At 42.0% G+C, this 14,840-nt stretch overlaps 2 protein-coding genes across 3 annotated transcripts in view; one reads left to right on the plus strand and one right to left on the minus strand.

The window, feature by feature from the left end:
• Positions 1-13,870, plus strand: part of LOC135333662 (polyamine-transporting ATPase 13A3-like) — a 28,723-nt gene extending 14,853 nt beyond the window's left edge. Inside the window, exons 9-28 of one of the 2 annotated variants that reach the window (XM_064528668.1) lie at positions 63-218; positions 500-610; positions 6,955-7,147; positions 7,293-7,397; positions 7,864-8,008; positions 8,330-8,461; positions 8,597-8,705; positions 8,933-9,047; positions 9,190-9,314; positions 9,782-9,952; positions 10,448-10,587; positions 10,704-10,783; positions 10,837-10,879; positions 10,944-11,053; positions 11,321-11,417; positions 11,472-11,544; positions 11,714-11,864; positions 12,062-12,210; positions 12,602-12,783; positions 13,571-13,870. In XM_064528668.1, coding sequence (XP_064384738.1) covers positions 63-218; positions 500-610; positions 6,955-7,147; positions 7,293-7,397; positions 7,864-8,008; positions 8,330-8,461; positions 8,597-8,705; positions 8,933-9,047; positions 9,190-9,314; positions 9,782-9,952; positions 10,448-10,587; positions 10,704-10,783; positions 10,837-10,879; positions 10,944-11,053; positions 11,321-11,417; positions 11,472-11,544; positions 11,714-11,864; positions 12,062-12,210; positions 12,602-12,783; positions 13,571-13,720 — 2,537 coding nt within the window. In that variant the 3' untranslated portion in view covers positions 13,721-13,870. The remainder of the gene's footprint in view (positions 1-62; positions 219-499; positions 611-6,954; positions 7,148-7,292; positions 7,398-7,863; positions 8,009-8,329; positions 8,462-8,596; positions 8,706-8,932; positions 9,048-9,189; positions 9,315-9,781; positions 9,953-10,447; positions 10,588-10,703; positions 10,784-10,836; positions 10,880-10,943; positions 11,054-11,320; positions 11,418-11,471; positions 11,545-11,713; positions 11,865-12,061; positions 12,211-12,601; positions 12,784-13,570) is intronic. The other variant, XM_064528669.1, reaches the window with a different exon arrangement.
• LOC135333770 (uncharacterized) lies at positions 13,832-14,835 on the minus strand. The gene is made up of 2 exons (XM_064528803.1): positions 14,692-14,835; positions 13,832-14,412 (listed from the first exon to the last, which is right to left on the minus strand). Exons 1-2 carry the CDS (start codon positions 14,833-14,835, stop codon positions 13,960-13,962), a joined length of 597 nt encoding a protein of 198 aa, XP_064384873.1. The 3' UTR covers positions 13,832-13,959.
• Between the last annotated feature and the right edge of the window lie 5 nt (positions 14,836-14,840).

Below are 14,840 nucleotides of genomic sequence, written 5' to 3' on the forward strand. Positions count from 1 at the left end.
GCTCTATGTACATGAATACCGAGTGTGAAATTTAATATTCGCCACGTTTAATTTTCAATTAGGAGAGAGTGTTCCTGTTACCAAGACACCCCTACAGCGTGACCACACCCACTATGACCCTACTCTACACAAGAGACACACACTCTTCAATGGTACGCAGGTCATTCAGACCCGTCTCTATGGCAACAAGAAGGTGACTGCTGTTGTCGTCAGAACAGGTGGGTGGAAAATTCTACACATGTCGGAAATGGTAGCTGCTCCCCTGCATACAATGTATATATTATTTACTTGCTTTTTGAGGACACCAAAGGCTGTACATGTAGAGTTTTGATGTTTTTTAAGCTAGGCTGATTGCTGGAAATGTTCAATTAAAAAGTTTATCCTGCATGTATTCATTTGTAGCGCTTTGATATCCCTGTCAAATAATGAGTTTAAGTGCTTTACTGTGCTTTTCTGAAGCCAAGCTGATTCACTGCATACCTGTACCTTTATTGCCCAGGGTTCTCCACATCCAAGGGAGGCATGGTGAGGTCTATCCTCTTCCCCAAACCGGTCAACCTCAAATTCTACTCTGACTCCATCAAGTTCATCATTGTCATGGCGATCATAGGTCAGTTTTTCCAGATAATGTGTGAGTGTTGTGTGTGTTAATAGGTATGACATAAGACCGGGTGTTTTATGAAATATACAGGCACAAGCACGAGGGCGAGTTGCTGTATATTGCATAAAACACGAGGATAATTATCATGCTATATATGTTTTATATCACGACGACCCCTTACCGAATCATGCCTCAAGGCTACACGACTGTATAATAAAAATAATATAACACGGAAGTATGACTGTATGGCTTTTATTACACCCTTGTAACCTTGACAACGTGTAGTATAATTGTAATTATTAACCTAATGGAGGCCAGCTAGTTTTAGTAGTCGATCAGTTTGTCTGTTAGTAATTCTGAATCTGCTCACCTAGTTGCCAAATTGATGCGATTATGGCATGGATTCGTGGATTTAATTGCAAACTAAAACTTCCTTCTCGAGTTATGTCTAAAGAGACAAAGAAAGAGCTTACATTGTATGTTTCTGGCTCGTTACTTTGACTATAATTATGACTATGCTATTGATTGGTAGGCATTGTACTATGATTGTTTGTAGTCTTTTAGGTTAGCTAGGAGAGCTACTTTTGGTTGTACTGCTGCCGTATATTCTCTTTCTCTGTGCACACATAATCACTCGTACGTGTAGTCCTTCGATGATATAACTAGAGCACTGAAGTGCTAACCCTCGGCTGTTGACATGATTTACAGATGTATAGCAACGAGTGTTATACAATAAATGCTGGCTAAGCAGCAAGCATACTGAGATCGGAGTTTTAGTATTATATAGTACATGCATTTTAGGTTGTTTGTGACATCTGAGTTTGCTTACCTTCATTCTGTATTGTGGACTAGAATCACAGCAAAGACAGCAAAGAGGAGTCTTAGACAGGAGCCATACATTTTTCTCTAAGACTCCTCTTTGCTGTCTTTGCTGTGATTCTAGCTTTCTACTTTAGTGACCCTCCTGGTACGGGATCACTTCAGCTGTAAATACGTTGTCTACCTCGAATAAAGGCTCCCGTATAGTTGCTTTATACTTCAGTGACCCTTTTTCCATTGCTCTTGGTACGGGATCACTTCATCTGCAAGTAGTGCCTCGACTAAAGGCCACAGTGTAGCTAGCACAACGTAAGTTTCTTAGCTTTTGCTCGCTTTTATTCAACAAAGAGGCTTTAACATCAAAATCTGTCACTATTAAAACTAGTAACTTGTTGTGTGGATGCTATCCATGCTGTAAAGGCAGTGCTATGGCATCCAGGTGAGTAGACTCACATGTCACATACAAACGAACAAACCAGACGACTACTATACCCGTGGCCGCCCACACATGCCTCGGGTAATTATTTATGACGTTGGCCAACCTCCTCTGACTGCACACTGCCAGAAACAGCAGCCATTGTGGCCATCACACTTCTGTTTCAGCTCCTTCTATAGAACAATGCAAGACATGCCTCGAGGCATTAAGCTAGTTTAGCTGTATTGTCCCTGTTAGTTGCTGCTAACCAACTTCCGTTCTCATGCATGTACATACTATTACATGTGCTTGTACTATGCTTTTCACATTAATTGATATCCCCCTAAAATTTGCACTCAGGTACTAGTTGTATGATTATTGTAGAGCTGTGAAACCGAAATTAAATTTTAGGCATCAATTAATGTTTTCACAGTTTAGTACTAGCTACTAATATATTCTGTGACATACAAATCGAAATAGTTCTGTAACCATTCACTCATGATAGTAAGTTCATCGTCCGAAAGAGCAAACTCTTGTCGCAACTGAGCAGACTGACTCACTGTCAGCGTCCAGGTTCCCTGCCTCGATTTTAGCCCTCCTTTCAGCACGTGTGCATGCAACATTAACAACTCTGCAAACTTTCTCGGCTACCCTGCGGAACCATCTCCATTGAGCCTTAGCCATGCTGCCAGTAGACCTAGCCATCTCTATCTCCTGGAGAAAGGCTTGCATCTCGTCATCGTCGTCTTCATCTTCCGACTCCATGTTGGGCATGGCGTGGATCATGCTGACTGCTACAGCCAGGAAAGTGGCCAGGAGAATGAGCTTGTTCATTTTCATTGTTAATCCGGTTGAGTTGTTTGTCTTGATTATCGGAGAACTTGATGAAGTATGATACAGCCGCTCGGGTTAGTTTTCTTTTTATACAACCTCTCAGAGTGTATTGTGTAATAGATTGTGTATACATGTATATACTTGTATTGCTTGTTAGGTGTGGATTCCTCACCATCATGAACTTGTATTGTACAGTCACTATCCCCTACCATGTTCAAGTTGCCGTGTATTAGGGGTTTTCTGTCATGGCGATGATGCTATTATATACACTGTGTATAGTATTGTACAATCACTATCAGTCTGCCCTAAGGCCCCCAACTTTTAAGTATTTGCAAGACAAGACAGGAAATACATACCACAAGTATTTTAATTGTTTCATAAGGATGACATCACAATTTTAATGAAATTCATAATTATATAATGAGTTCATAATGATGACAATGAGTTCATAATGATGACACCCAACTCTGCCAGCCTAAATTTACTTGCCAGTCCAAGTTGTAGTTTAGGTATTTCCTGGGTTAAGATACATACATGTATTTAAAACGGCATGATGGTCTCAGTTTCCAGAATCCCTGGCCCTGTGGACCTCATAACTTACTTTACATAAATGTCGCCCAGTGGTGTCCAGTCAACCGTATGTAGCAGAGCTCGATTGTAGTGAAGGGTGATTTTTTCTGAATTTCCAAAGCTCTCATAACACAGACCATTTACTGAACTAGAACTTGTTAGGAGACAAATTAGTTCAATATAGAATGTATTGACTCAAAGTTTGTGTAACTGCTTTGCAAACACCATTCATTTGTATGGCATTTACCTTGAATATGTTGTTATTCAGATCCTTCTTAATTGTTCAACCAATTTTTAGCTTGCTACGTCGATGGTGAACAGCTTGCTCAAAAATTCAAACTTTCCGCAATCATTTAACACAACTTTATGCTAGTTTGACCCAAATTCATAATTTAAAGTGTTTATCGTATGTTAAATTGTCTTCTTATTACATATTTCAACTTAAAAGCCTTTATTTTTATCAGAAACAAAGAAAAACTGTTCTCATTAATATATTCATGAGGCAACTTGTAGCACTATCCTGTCTTACAACATTTGGGGTCTTAGGGCAGACTGTATCCTCTACCATGTTTAAGTTGCCGTGTATTGTACAGTCACTATCCCCTACCATGTGTAAGTTGCCGTGTATTTGGGGTTTTCTGTCATGTCGATGATTCTCTATTATATATACTGCACTGTGTGTACTCTAGTGGTATTATAAATAGTGAAGCACTTTCTTGTATAGTTGGTGCATAATTATACCGTATAACAGTAAAATGTGGCGAATAACCGTTTGAACGAATTAGCGTGTTGAATTTAACGTCTCACTGGCGTTACGTCCACCACATAGCTTTAATATTAGCTATTTTAAGTTTGGCGATCCTCGGTAATATTCGGAAAATATAATGTAAAATAAATGGCCTTGCATTTACACGTAGATAAGTGTTTACATTTAGGATGTGTGTACAGTGTGCTTACTCAGCACTCACTCTTAGACTAAACTTTGATACACGTCCCCAACACGTACGAAGAGCCATTACTCCACCCCCTCATACCCCTTGCGTACATGTAGGTGCTGCAGGGTTTGTGTATACACCATCATCATCTGCCAAGTGCATCACTACCAGATCAGTGAAACAATGCTCCAAGCAATTGATATAATCACGACAGCGGTGCCCCCCGCCCTGCCAGCTGTACTCACCGTGGGAACAGTGTACGCTCTCAATCGACTTAGGAAGCACAATATATTCTACATAAGTCCACAGAGGTGTTTTCATGGCGGGGCTCCAGTCTAGTGTCTCTGCTGTGATCCTAGCCCCAGGCAGTTTACATGTATACATGTCAGGCGCACGAGGAATATATGTACCATATAGCTGTGTGTGTGTGTGTGTGTCTATTCCAACTGTAACGTACTGTAACGGTTGCAATGCGACGAGGCTTCTAGCCACATCCTCCTGGATTTTGATTATATATAGGGTGATTTTCGTGAGGTAAAATATTTTACTTACAGTTAAGGCTGTTGCTGCCACTAAAATACCGGTGTATTATAAGTTTCCTGCTTTTCCCTTGAAAAGCAAAATTTGCACTGCATGTGCGAAAATTTCTCGCTATAATATTATACGGTATGGCTGTTATAGAGCTCCAGGGTGTCATACAGGGGGGGGGGAAAGGGGGGATATCCCCCCCCTAGCTCCAATTTCCCCCCCCTTTCATAATTGACTGAGTGTCCATAGCTGGGTATTGAAATAACAGTTGACCTTTTTTTAGCAACATTTTCTGGTTACTTTTCTCATTTCCCCCCTCTACTTCAAAATCCTGTATGACACCCTGAGCTCTGAAGCTGAAATTAGTCATTGCTTTCACAGTTTAATAGCTAAGTACTAATAATCATTCTGTGACATGGTAAATTATTTTTATATGCTTGACTCATATGATATCTCATGCATTGATGGTTACAAATTATAGTTCATCAGCCAATATTGACAAAACGGCAAACAGTTTTCGCAGCTGTGCATATTGCCTCACTGTCAGCAATCTGATTCTCTGTCTCGATATTAGCCTTTATTTCAGTTCTTGTGCACGGAATAGCTGGAACAACTTTGCAAACCTTCTTGACCACATTTGCAACTTGACGAATTATTCGACGTACTCCACGAAACCGAACTCTCCATTGAGTCTTAGCCATGCTGCCAGCAGACCTAGCAATCTCTATCTCCTGGAGAAGGGCTTGGATCTCGTCATCGTTGTTTTCATCGTTTGACTCCATGTTGGGCATGGCGTGGATCACGCTGACTGCTACAGCCAGGAAGGTGGCGAGGAGAATGAGCTTGTTCATCTTAATTGTTGCGTTGTTTGTCTTGATGATCAATAGAGAAGTTGATGATGAAGTATGATACAGCCGCTCAGTCAGCTTTCTTTTATACAACCTCTCAAAGTTTATTGTGCATAGGTTGCGTATATTTTATTGCTTGTTAGGTGTGGATTCCTCACCATCATGAACTTGTATTGTACAGTCACTATCCCCTACCATGTTTAAGTTGCCGTATATTTGGGGTTTCCTGTCATGTTGATGATGCTATTATATACTTGTATACTATAGTGGTATTACATTATAGTGAAGCACCTTCGTGCATAATTATACCGTATAACAGTAAAATGTGACAAATAACCATTTAAACGAATTGGCGTGTTGTCAGTCAGCTTTCTTTTTTTATACAACCTCTCAAAGTTTATTGTGTATAGGTTGCGTATAATATTTTATTGCTTGTTAGGTGTGGATTCCTCACCATCATGAACTTGTATTGTACAGTCACTATCCCCTACCATGTTTAAGTTATCGTATATTGTACAAATTAGTTCAATATAGAATGTATTGACTCAAAGTTTGTGTAACTGCTTTGCAAACACCATTCATTTGTATGGCATTAACCTTGAATATGTTGTTATTCAGATCCTTCTTAATTGTTCAACCAATTTGTAGCTTGCTACGTCGATGGTGAACAGCTTGCTCAAAATTTCAAACTTTCCGCAATCATTTAACACAACTTAATGCTAGTTTGACTCAAATTCATAATTTAAAGTGTTTATCGTATGTTAAATTGTCTTCTTATTACATATTTCAACTTAGATAGCTCTAAAAACCTTGATTTTTTATCAGAAACAAAGAAAAACTGTTCTCATTAATATATTCATGAGGCAACTTGTAGCCTGTCTTACAACATTTGGGGTCTTAGGGCAGACTGTATCCTCTACCATGTTTAAGTTACCGTGTATTGTACAGTCACTATCCCCTACCATGTGTAAGTTGCCGTATATTTGGGGTTTTCTGTCATGTCGATGATTCTCTATTATATATACTGCACTGTGTGTACTCTAGTGGTATTATAAATAGTGAAGCACTTTCTTGTATAGTTGGTGCATAATTATACCGTATAACAGTAAAATGTGGCGAATAACCGTTTGAACGAATTAGCGTGTTGAATTTAACGTCTCACTGGCGTTACGTCCACCGCATAGCTTTAATATTGGCTGTTTTAAGTTTGGTGATCCTCGGTAATATTCGGCAAATAATGTAAAATAAACGGCCTTGCATTTACACGTAGATAAGTGTTTACATTTAGGATGTGTGTACAGTGTGCTTACTCAGCACTCACTCTTAGACTAAACTTTGATATACGTCCCCAACACGTACGAAGAGCCATTACCCCACCCCCTCATACCCCTTGCGTACATGTAGGTGCTGCAGGGTTTGTGTACACCATCATCATCTGCCAAGTGCATCACTACCAGATCAGTGAAACAATGCTCCGAGCAATTGATATAATCACGACAGCGGTGCCCCCCGCCCTGCCAGCTGCCCTCACCGTGGGAACAGTGTACGCTCTCAATCGACTCAAAAAGCACAAGATATTTTGCATCAGTCCACAGAGGTGAAGCCATAGATGGTGTAAGATTTTTGTCCGTAGGTAATTTGTTGCCATTGGAATTGTATATACATCTCTTTGATTTGCAAATGTTGTTTGACTTGTATTTTGCTACTGTCATCTTCCTCTTGTTGTTTGTATCCTCCACCAGAGTGAACATGTGTGGCAAGATCAAGCTGGTGTGCTTTGATAAGACAGGCACTCTCACTGAGGACAGTCTGGACATGGCTGGAGTGAGGCCTGCTCACCACGGAATGTGAGTACCTATAGTTGGACGTTCACAGTGCTACACAATGTGTGTACCTAGCTGTTTATAGTGGTCACACTTGCAGTGGCCGTAATATAGAGGTGGCGTGGTAACACAGGTTGAAACACATGCTTTGGAGATTTAAACCTGGCCGCATTATAGAGGGTGACCTTCATTATAGGGTGACCACAATAGACACTGTTGCACTGTACATGTACTCTGATCATTGAGCAAGGAACTGTGTGTACGGTGAAGCCTAGCTATTGTGTACATTGTACACATACATGTATAGCTGTCATTGACATCATGCATGTATAATTATTGCAATAATCTACTAAGGGCAGGATCTCCAGCCGGGGTAATACTCAATGACCTACAGTACATATGTACATGCACATTATAGTTAAAGATTTAGTTAAAGACTTTGTAAAAATATCAATATTTGATTTTGTTGTTGTCACCTACATGCATGTAGGTTCAGTTGTCTGATTGAGGACCCCTGTACCCTGACCCCTGGTCCGCTCCTCCATGCCATGGCAACATGCCACTCCCTCTCTATGATCAGAGGACAGCTCTCAGGTGACCCTATTGACCTCAGGATGTTCGGGGCCATTGGATGGGTGAGTTTCAATCAATTTTGTAGGGGTTGTTTGATCATGCGCACATGCTTTGATCATTGTAAATACAGTAGCAAAGTCAGTCCTCGATTAACTGTAAGTGAAGTTCGGGTTTATTTGTATGCTCTGTAATCAGACAAAGGGTCAGTACATGCCATCACAGCATGCTACGATTTGCCTTTAATTATTGTCTTGAAATTTTTTAATCTTGTATAAAATGACTCTACTCGGTTACATGTACGTACGGTGTGCCTCACTTTATGAATGTCTTCATTTTAATTAGCTGTTTTTTGTGTCCTCTTACGATACGTGTGTTTTTGTCAGGTGTTGGAGGAACCTGAAGAGAGTGGTACCACGATATCCCCCACAGTGGTCCACCCCCTGACCACACCCACTGGGGACACCACCGTAGAGCTGGGTATCATGAAACAATTCACATTCTCCTCGGAACTACAGGTGAGTGTACTACACTGTAGCTTTGGGTGCAAAAAAATTAATGATGTGTAATAATAGTAACGTGTATCATACGTACGTACGTACACGGTATATTCCTAGTTAACAGTTGCAGTTAACCTCCTCCCCCACACACAGAGGATGAGTGTGCTGGTTCGCTCGCTCCCCTCAACCACACCCTCTCGGTTCCAAGCCTACGTGAAGGGAGCCCCAGAAACCATTAAAAAACTCTGCAAGCCAAACTCAAGTAAACCATTTTCTACAATTATTCTGTGCTTATAGTGTGCACCAGTACAGGGAAATCTTTTGCAATCGCCCTACAGTGTATATTATGACGTAGCTAGGTTCATAGTTCCCTATAAGGGTGATCGTTATACATGTACTATACACAATAGCCTCAGGTTTCACTGTATTATGCTTTGTACAACTGTATGTACACAGTACTGTATGTATGAGGATGGTATTCTCACACAGTTCCAAACAACTTCTACGAGGTGCTGGGATCGCTGACTCAGCAAGGGTTCCGAGTGCTGGCTGTAGCTCACAAGACCATCAACATGCCATGGCACAAAGTCGATAAGGTCAAAAGGTCAGTGATTCAACACCACCCCCCAACCACGACTACAGTCTGACTGCAGTGCACATGTCATGTACAGATGTATGTGGTTGTTTTGTTGTTACGACTTGTCCCCCCCTCCCACACACATACACACACATACACACACACACAGAGACAAAGTGGAGAGTGAACTGTATTTTGTCGGACTCATTGTGCTACAGAACAAACTGAAGGCAGTAACCACGCCCACCATCCTGTCACTTAAGAACGCTGACATTCGCACAGTCATGATCACTGGTAAGTTGTACTCCATTCTACTATAAAACAATTTGTACATATAGTTTACATGACTGTACATATACATGTACATGTAGAGGTTAGGTTAAGAGGTTAAGCACAATCGTTGGATCCAAACAAGTGGCTACCGTATTACTAGAATATTTTGCGGGTGAAAAACCTTTGTGAATGAGCAGAACATTTGACCCTTTGCGATCTAACTATTGCGTTCTAGCAAGGATCGTGTGTATAGTAATAATTTAGGTTTTGCGGATTTTATTGTTGCGAATTGATCAACCATCGCAAAGTTTCAGTTTGATGCTCGCAAAACATTCTAGTAATACGGTATGTGTGGCCATAACTTACATGTAGTCTAGAGTGTCCAATTAAAATGTAAATGGTGCATTCTGTAGTTCTTAAGAAGCCTATGAGAACATGTAACATTTTCGACTTGTTTTGTCATATCCTCTACACTGTACCTCACTCAGGTGACAATATTCTGACTGCGGTCTCGGTGGCCAAGGAGTGTCAGATGGTACCGTCAGGGAGTCGGGTTGTCATGGTGAAGGCCTCTTCAAGCGTGTGTGGTCCTCCCACCCTCTCTTATCATCTGCTGGAAGATCAGTCTGACCTTTTGCACCTTCTGGAGTCTAACAATGGTGAGTATATAATAGTATAGGAAGAGAAATTCATGCATGAATACCGTATATGCTTGATCAGGAGCCGCGGCTACTAAATGTTTCATTTTGCTGGAAGAGGAGGCTACAATTCGAGAGAAGCCACTGTTCAAGAGCGACGTTTATTAGCTCCAGCTAATTCAACAACCTTTAGTTTGTCATCAAAGGTTCTTTTCACCTGCATAAACTTGAACTCTGCCATGAGAAAGTCTTTATGAAGCACTAACAAGCTGCTACCTGTAGCTAGCTGCTAGTACTAATAATTTTTTTGACTGCCACGTGCAAAATGCTAGAGTCAAACTTCACTGAGGCTACTATTTGAGAACGGCTACTAAATGTTTCATTTTGCTAGCAAGGGAGGCTACTATTTAAGTGCGGCCTCTGATCGAGCATACGGTACATGGGAATATAGTACATACAATTGATCCATTATGTCCTGCACATACTAATTTCAACTGTATTCCACTTTCACCCCAGCAGAGTTTGAGCCCACAATATCAGACAAACCCAACCCTCTCTCATTTGACTCCACCCACTGCCTCGCCTACCACCTAGCCGTGGACGGGAAAACATTCGCTCTCATTAAAGAGCACTTCACGGACTCCGTCTATCAGAGGGTGAGAAATGAACATGCTTGTGCAATATGTAACTACAATGTACATGTAATAGTGTATGCTAAGAAAAGATTGTTGTGATTTTTTTTAGTGTGTTTATAATTTGTTGTTTCTTGCAGCTTCTTGTGAAGGGAACAGTGTTTGCTCGTATGTCACCCACACAAAAAGCAGAACTCGTCAATTCACTGATGGAGATCGGGTAAGACGGAAAGAATGTTCCTCCATTACCAAATACTGTGTATCTTCCATTAGGTACGGTGTGTGCATGTGTGGAGATGGTGCCAACGACTGTAGGGTAGGTATTACATGTATGTGGTATCATTCATTGTCATGTGACCATCATCCACATGACCATACAGGCGCTGAAGGCGGCCCACGCTGGAATTTCACTCTCGGAAACAGAAGCAAGTGTAGCATCTCCTTTCACCTCTAAAATCCCGGACATAACTTGTGTGCCCAAACTAATCAGGTAAGTTACGCCCCTCTGTACACACCCTCACAGTGAGGGACAAGCCGCCCACACACACACACACACACTCTTACATGAAATCTACCCTCACAGTAAAGGATGTGCATGCACACAGACACACACACCCTCACAGTTAGGGACGAGCTGCCCACACACACCCTTACACGAAACCCACCCTCATGTAGTGAGAAACGAGCTGCCCACGCACACACCCTCACAGTAAGGGATGAGCTGCCCATGCACACACACACACACACACCTTCACAGGGAAGGACGAGCTGCCCTAGTGACCTCCTTCAGTGTGTTCAAGTACATGGCACTCTACTCCTTTGCTGAATTCATCTCTGCAGCCATTCTATACGCAGTAAGTTCGTTAACATGTGTATATATTCTTCTACTCATTCTTTGTGTCCTCTAGTACGAGTCCAATCTGGGTGATCAGCAGTACCTCTACATTGACCTCATCCTCGCACTCTGTGTCTCCTTCACTAGTAAGATTAAACCTGTTTGTTCTCGTCTCTCATCTACACATACATGTACATGTATCTTTGTGGTGTGGTACTGAATTTCTCTCATAATTATTGTCTACATGAATAAAGTAGCTTCTAAAGATGTCTGCAAATGAAGAAATACTGACCCCACCCTCCTCCCCCCTTCCAGTGGGTTTCACAGCATCGTACCCTCAGCTGGTCAAGAAACGACCTCTAGGCACGTTGGCAGGGATACACGTCCTCCTCTCAATCGTGATACAGACCATTCTCCTTATAGTCTTCCAAGTAGGTGCTCTCTGCTACCTCTCAACACGATCATGGTAAGGCCAGCAATATACTACTCAATTTGAGTGTTTTAACAGTAGCTCATGATACTTTATGGATATTATAAAATAACAATTAACGTACATGATAGCTAATAGAACCTTAACGTGCCACAGAATTCAACTTGCGTGCTGCATTAATTTTGTCACTTTTTATAATTATTGTCTGGTCAGCATATTTTTTAACCCTCTAGGTATGTGCCACTGATACCAGACCCTGAATCTGATAATATCAATTCCCAAGAGAACTCTGTGATCTTCCAGTTTGCTAACTTTCAGTACCTCGGCCTCAGTGTGGCACTGTCTACAGGTGCTCCGTTCAGACGACCACTCTTCACAAACTGTGAGAGCTGTAAACCTAACCCTTAACCCCTTACTTTCACCGACCATTAGTTTCTAGACTATAATAACTGACGTATATTTACAACCTTAGCATACGTACATGTACGTGTCCCTATCCACATTCGCTCTGTACACACAGCATAATGCATGATAATGAGAAGGGGATCATTGTGTCCCTGAGCTCTTTGTGTAGTGTATTTCAGCTGAAAACTTGAACTAGTTGTACAGTGTATGAGAATTCTAGGAAATTATTTGCACCCTCATTCCCACTCCCCCCCCCCCACATACACACCCTAGTCACACCTAACCCACCCACCCCCCCCACACACACACTCTAGTCACACCTAACCCCCCCCCCACACACACACACACACACAAACACGCACACACAGATTGGTTTGTGCTGACGCTGGCAGTTCTTTTCTTCTTCAACCTCTACATCATGCTCGCCCCTGCCAGTTGGTTTCCATGGTTATGGGGTGTGCTGAACGTTTTGCCATTCTCCAACTGGATGTTCAAAATTGGACTTCTGGAGCTAGCACTGCTCTACATTGTCCTCAGCTATTTCATTGAGGTGACTTCATACGTGGATATCTGTATCTGTATTTGTATACGCAGTTTTTGTCGTATGTTTCTGCTAGCTTTCTTCTTTCATTTGCGGAAATTCGTTTTATCGTATTAACGGATTATTTCGAGAGCATATAACTTTCGCGCTTTTTCTGTTTAAGCATGCACCATGATCACCAATCTCACATGTGTGCATGCGCCAAAACGCTGATACTCTAAATCTGCGAATTCCTTTCTAACGTTCTTTCCGCAGAAGTTTATACCCTTGAAATAATTATATGCGTTACGGTGCTTCTAGCCGATAATAATTGATTCAGTATCCTTGATGAAACACAAGTTTGTAGCAGGTAAGCCTCCTGCAGGCGTGCCTGTGTGACCTCAGGCTAAGAAGGTTCCCATCTGAGCTGCTATGACCCGCTGCAGGCGTGCCTGTGACCTCAAGACTCTCTGTGTCTTGTCTGAGCTTCATTGCCCTAAGTAGCTAGCTGCTAGTTGTTGTGCCCATGCGCAGCAATTCACTTAAAAGTTGGTAAAGGATCATGAGTATCAAAAGCGAATTATCGTGCCAGTCCATTACATACGTACCTACAGACAGACAGACAGACAAAATTGCAGCGCTGAAGACTAGCTAGGGACTCGATTCGCTCGCCCTGATTATAGTGCATGTACGTGTACACTGTAGGTCATTTGAATTATTGTCGATGTACATTGTACAGGGGTACAATGTAGCTGTGTTCTACTCCTGTTATGACTAAGATATTACCCCCTCCCTCCCCCCTTTCCACCCTCCGTAGGCGTACATCCTACCTTCTGAGTGGGTGCGAGTCATTCTGCGCTGGGTGCGCTGCAAACGTCGTCCCAAGAACCGTTACAAGCACATACTAACATCACTACCCCCGTCTTGGCCACCTGTCACCTTTGAACCCAGCAACAGGAATCAATGACCTTTGAACTAACATAATTGTAAATGCATTATTTTTTGGGCACAGTGACATTCACACATGCTATGCCTATTCAATCTATTGTGTTATTTTTGTGTTTATAATTATATATACTTGTGTTGAAGATAATTATAATTATGTGACAATTAATAATATTGGCGAATAACAAAATGAACAGAATTTCAAACAAAAGAATTAACAGAATCAAAGAGAGAAATTTGAATGATACACATGTAAATCAGTCAAAGAATAGACAGACACAGTAGTGTGTTCTGAGTCAGTCCAGCTTGGCCCAGTGTCAGTGACCAGTCTCTGAACACCACCTTGGGCACTGTACTGGTGGCCAACTCCACCTCAGACGGAGAAACTGCACCCACTCCTTTAGGCAGGGACGTCATAGCGAAGGCTAATAGGGAGCTGAGGGTGTGTATGGAATAGTCGAATCGTCTCTGAGCTCTTGATCCGTCGGGTAGTCTGACACACAGTGTCACACAGTCTGGGTCGTGTACTGAGGGCTCTGGTGGAACTGTTAGCGGTTGCTCTCTCGGTATAATAGTTGGTTTGTGCGTATGCGGGAGATGATCGTGTGACCATGTCATGTGACTCGAGGGGTGGTTCGGTGATCGTACGTCAATGGCTGAGTCTGTCTCCACCAGTGCATCTCTGGAGTCGATGGACGGTAGGGGCTTGAAACGCTGGAAAGGATAAAACATGAGATATGTGTGTGTGAGTTTGGGCTACAGTCTATAATATTACGTCTACTCGTTCTGTAAACCTCCAACGTCACAAGTCTTTTAACTATTTGACATTCTAAGAGTACACAGAAATGTTGCAAGAGTTCCAGACCCTTCTCTTTCAATTTTTCCTCCGCTGAGAAAAGGTCTCTTGAGAGGTTTCTGGCTCCCAAGACATAGTGAATGGGGGTACAGGTAGGACCAGGACCAGGAAACATACCATTGCATACCATTGCATACCTTGTATGAAAAGGAAGCATCTATCAAGTCTCTGCTCTTTCTAGATGGTGGGGTAGGTGGTGGTAGAGCAGATGAGGCAATGTCACTCTTATCAGAAGCTCTCTTGAATCGCCTTCCTCTGTGGTGAACTACTTTGTTGTCCATCTTCC

Source organism: Halichondria panicea, chromosome 3, assembly GCF_963675165.1.
Source record: "Halichondria panicea chromosome 3, odHalPani1.1, whole genome shotgun sequence".
In the NCBI taxonomy this organism is placed as follows: domain Eukaryota; kingdom Metazoa; phylum Porifera; class Demospongiae; order Suberitida; family Halichondriidae; genus Halichondria; species Halichondria panicea.

What these genes read in the sequence shown, in the direction of transcription:
- LOC135333770 (XM_064528803.1), bottom strand. Translation starts at nt 14,835, where the DNA reads ATGGACAACAAAGTAGTTCACCACAGAGGAAGGCGATTCAAGAGAGCT. An exon ending in ATGCTTCCTTTTCATACAAG is followed by an intron (nt 14,413 to 14,691) that starts GTATGCAATGGT and finishes TATCCTTTCCAG; the next exon opens with CGTTTCAAGCCCCTACCGTC.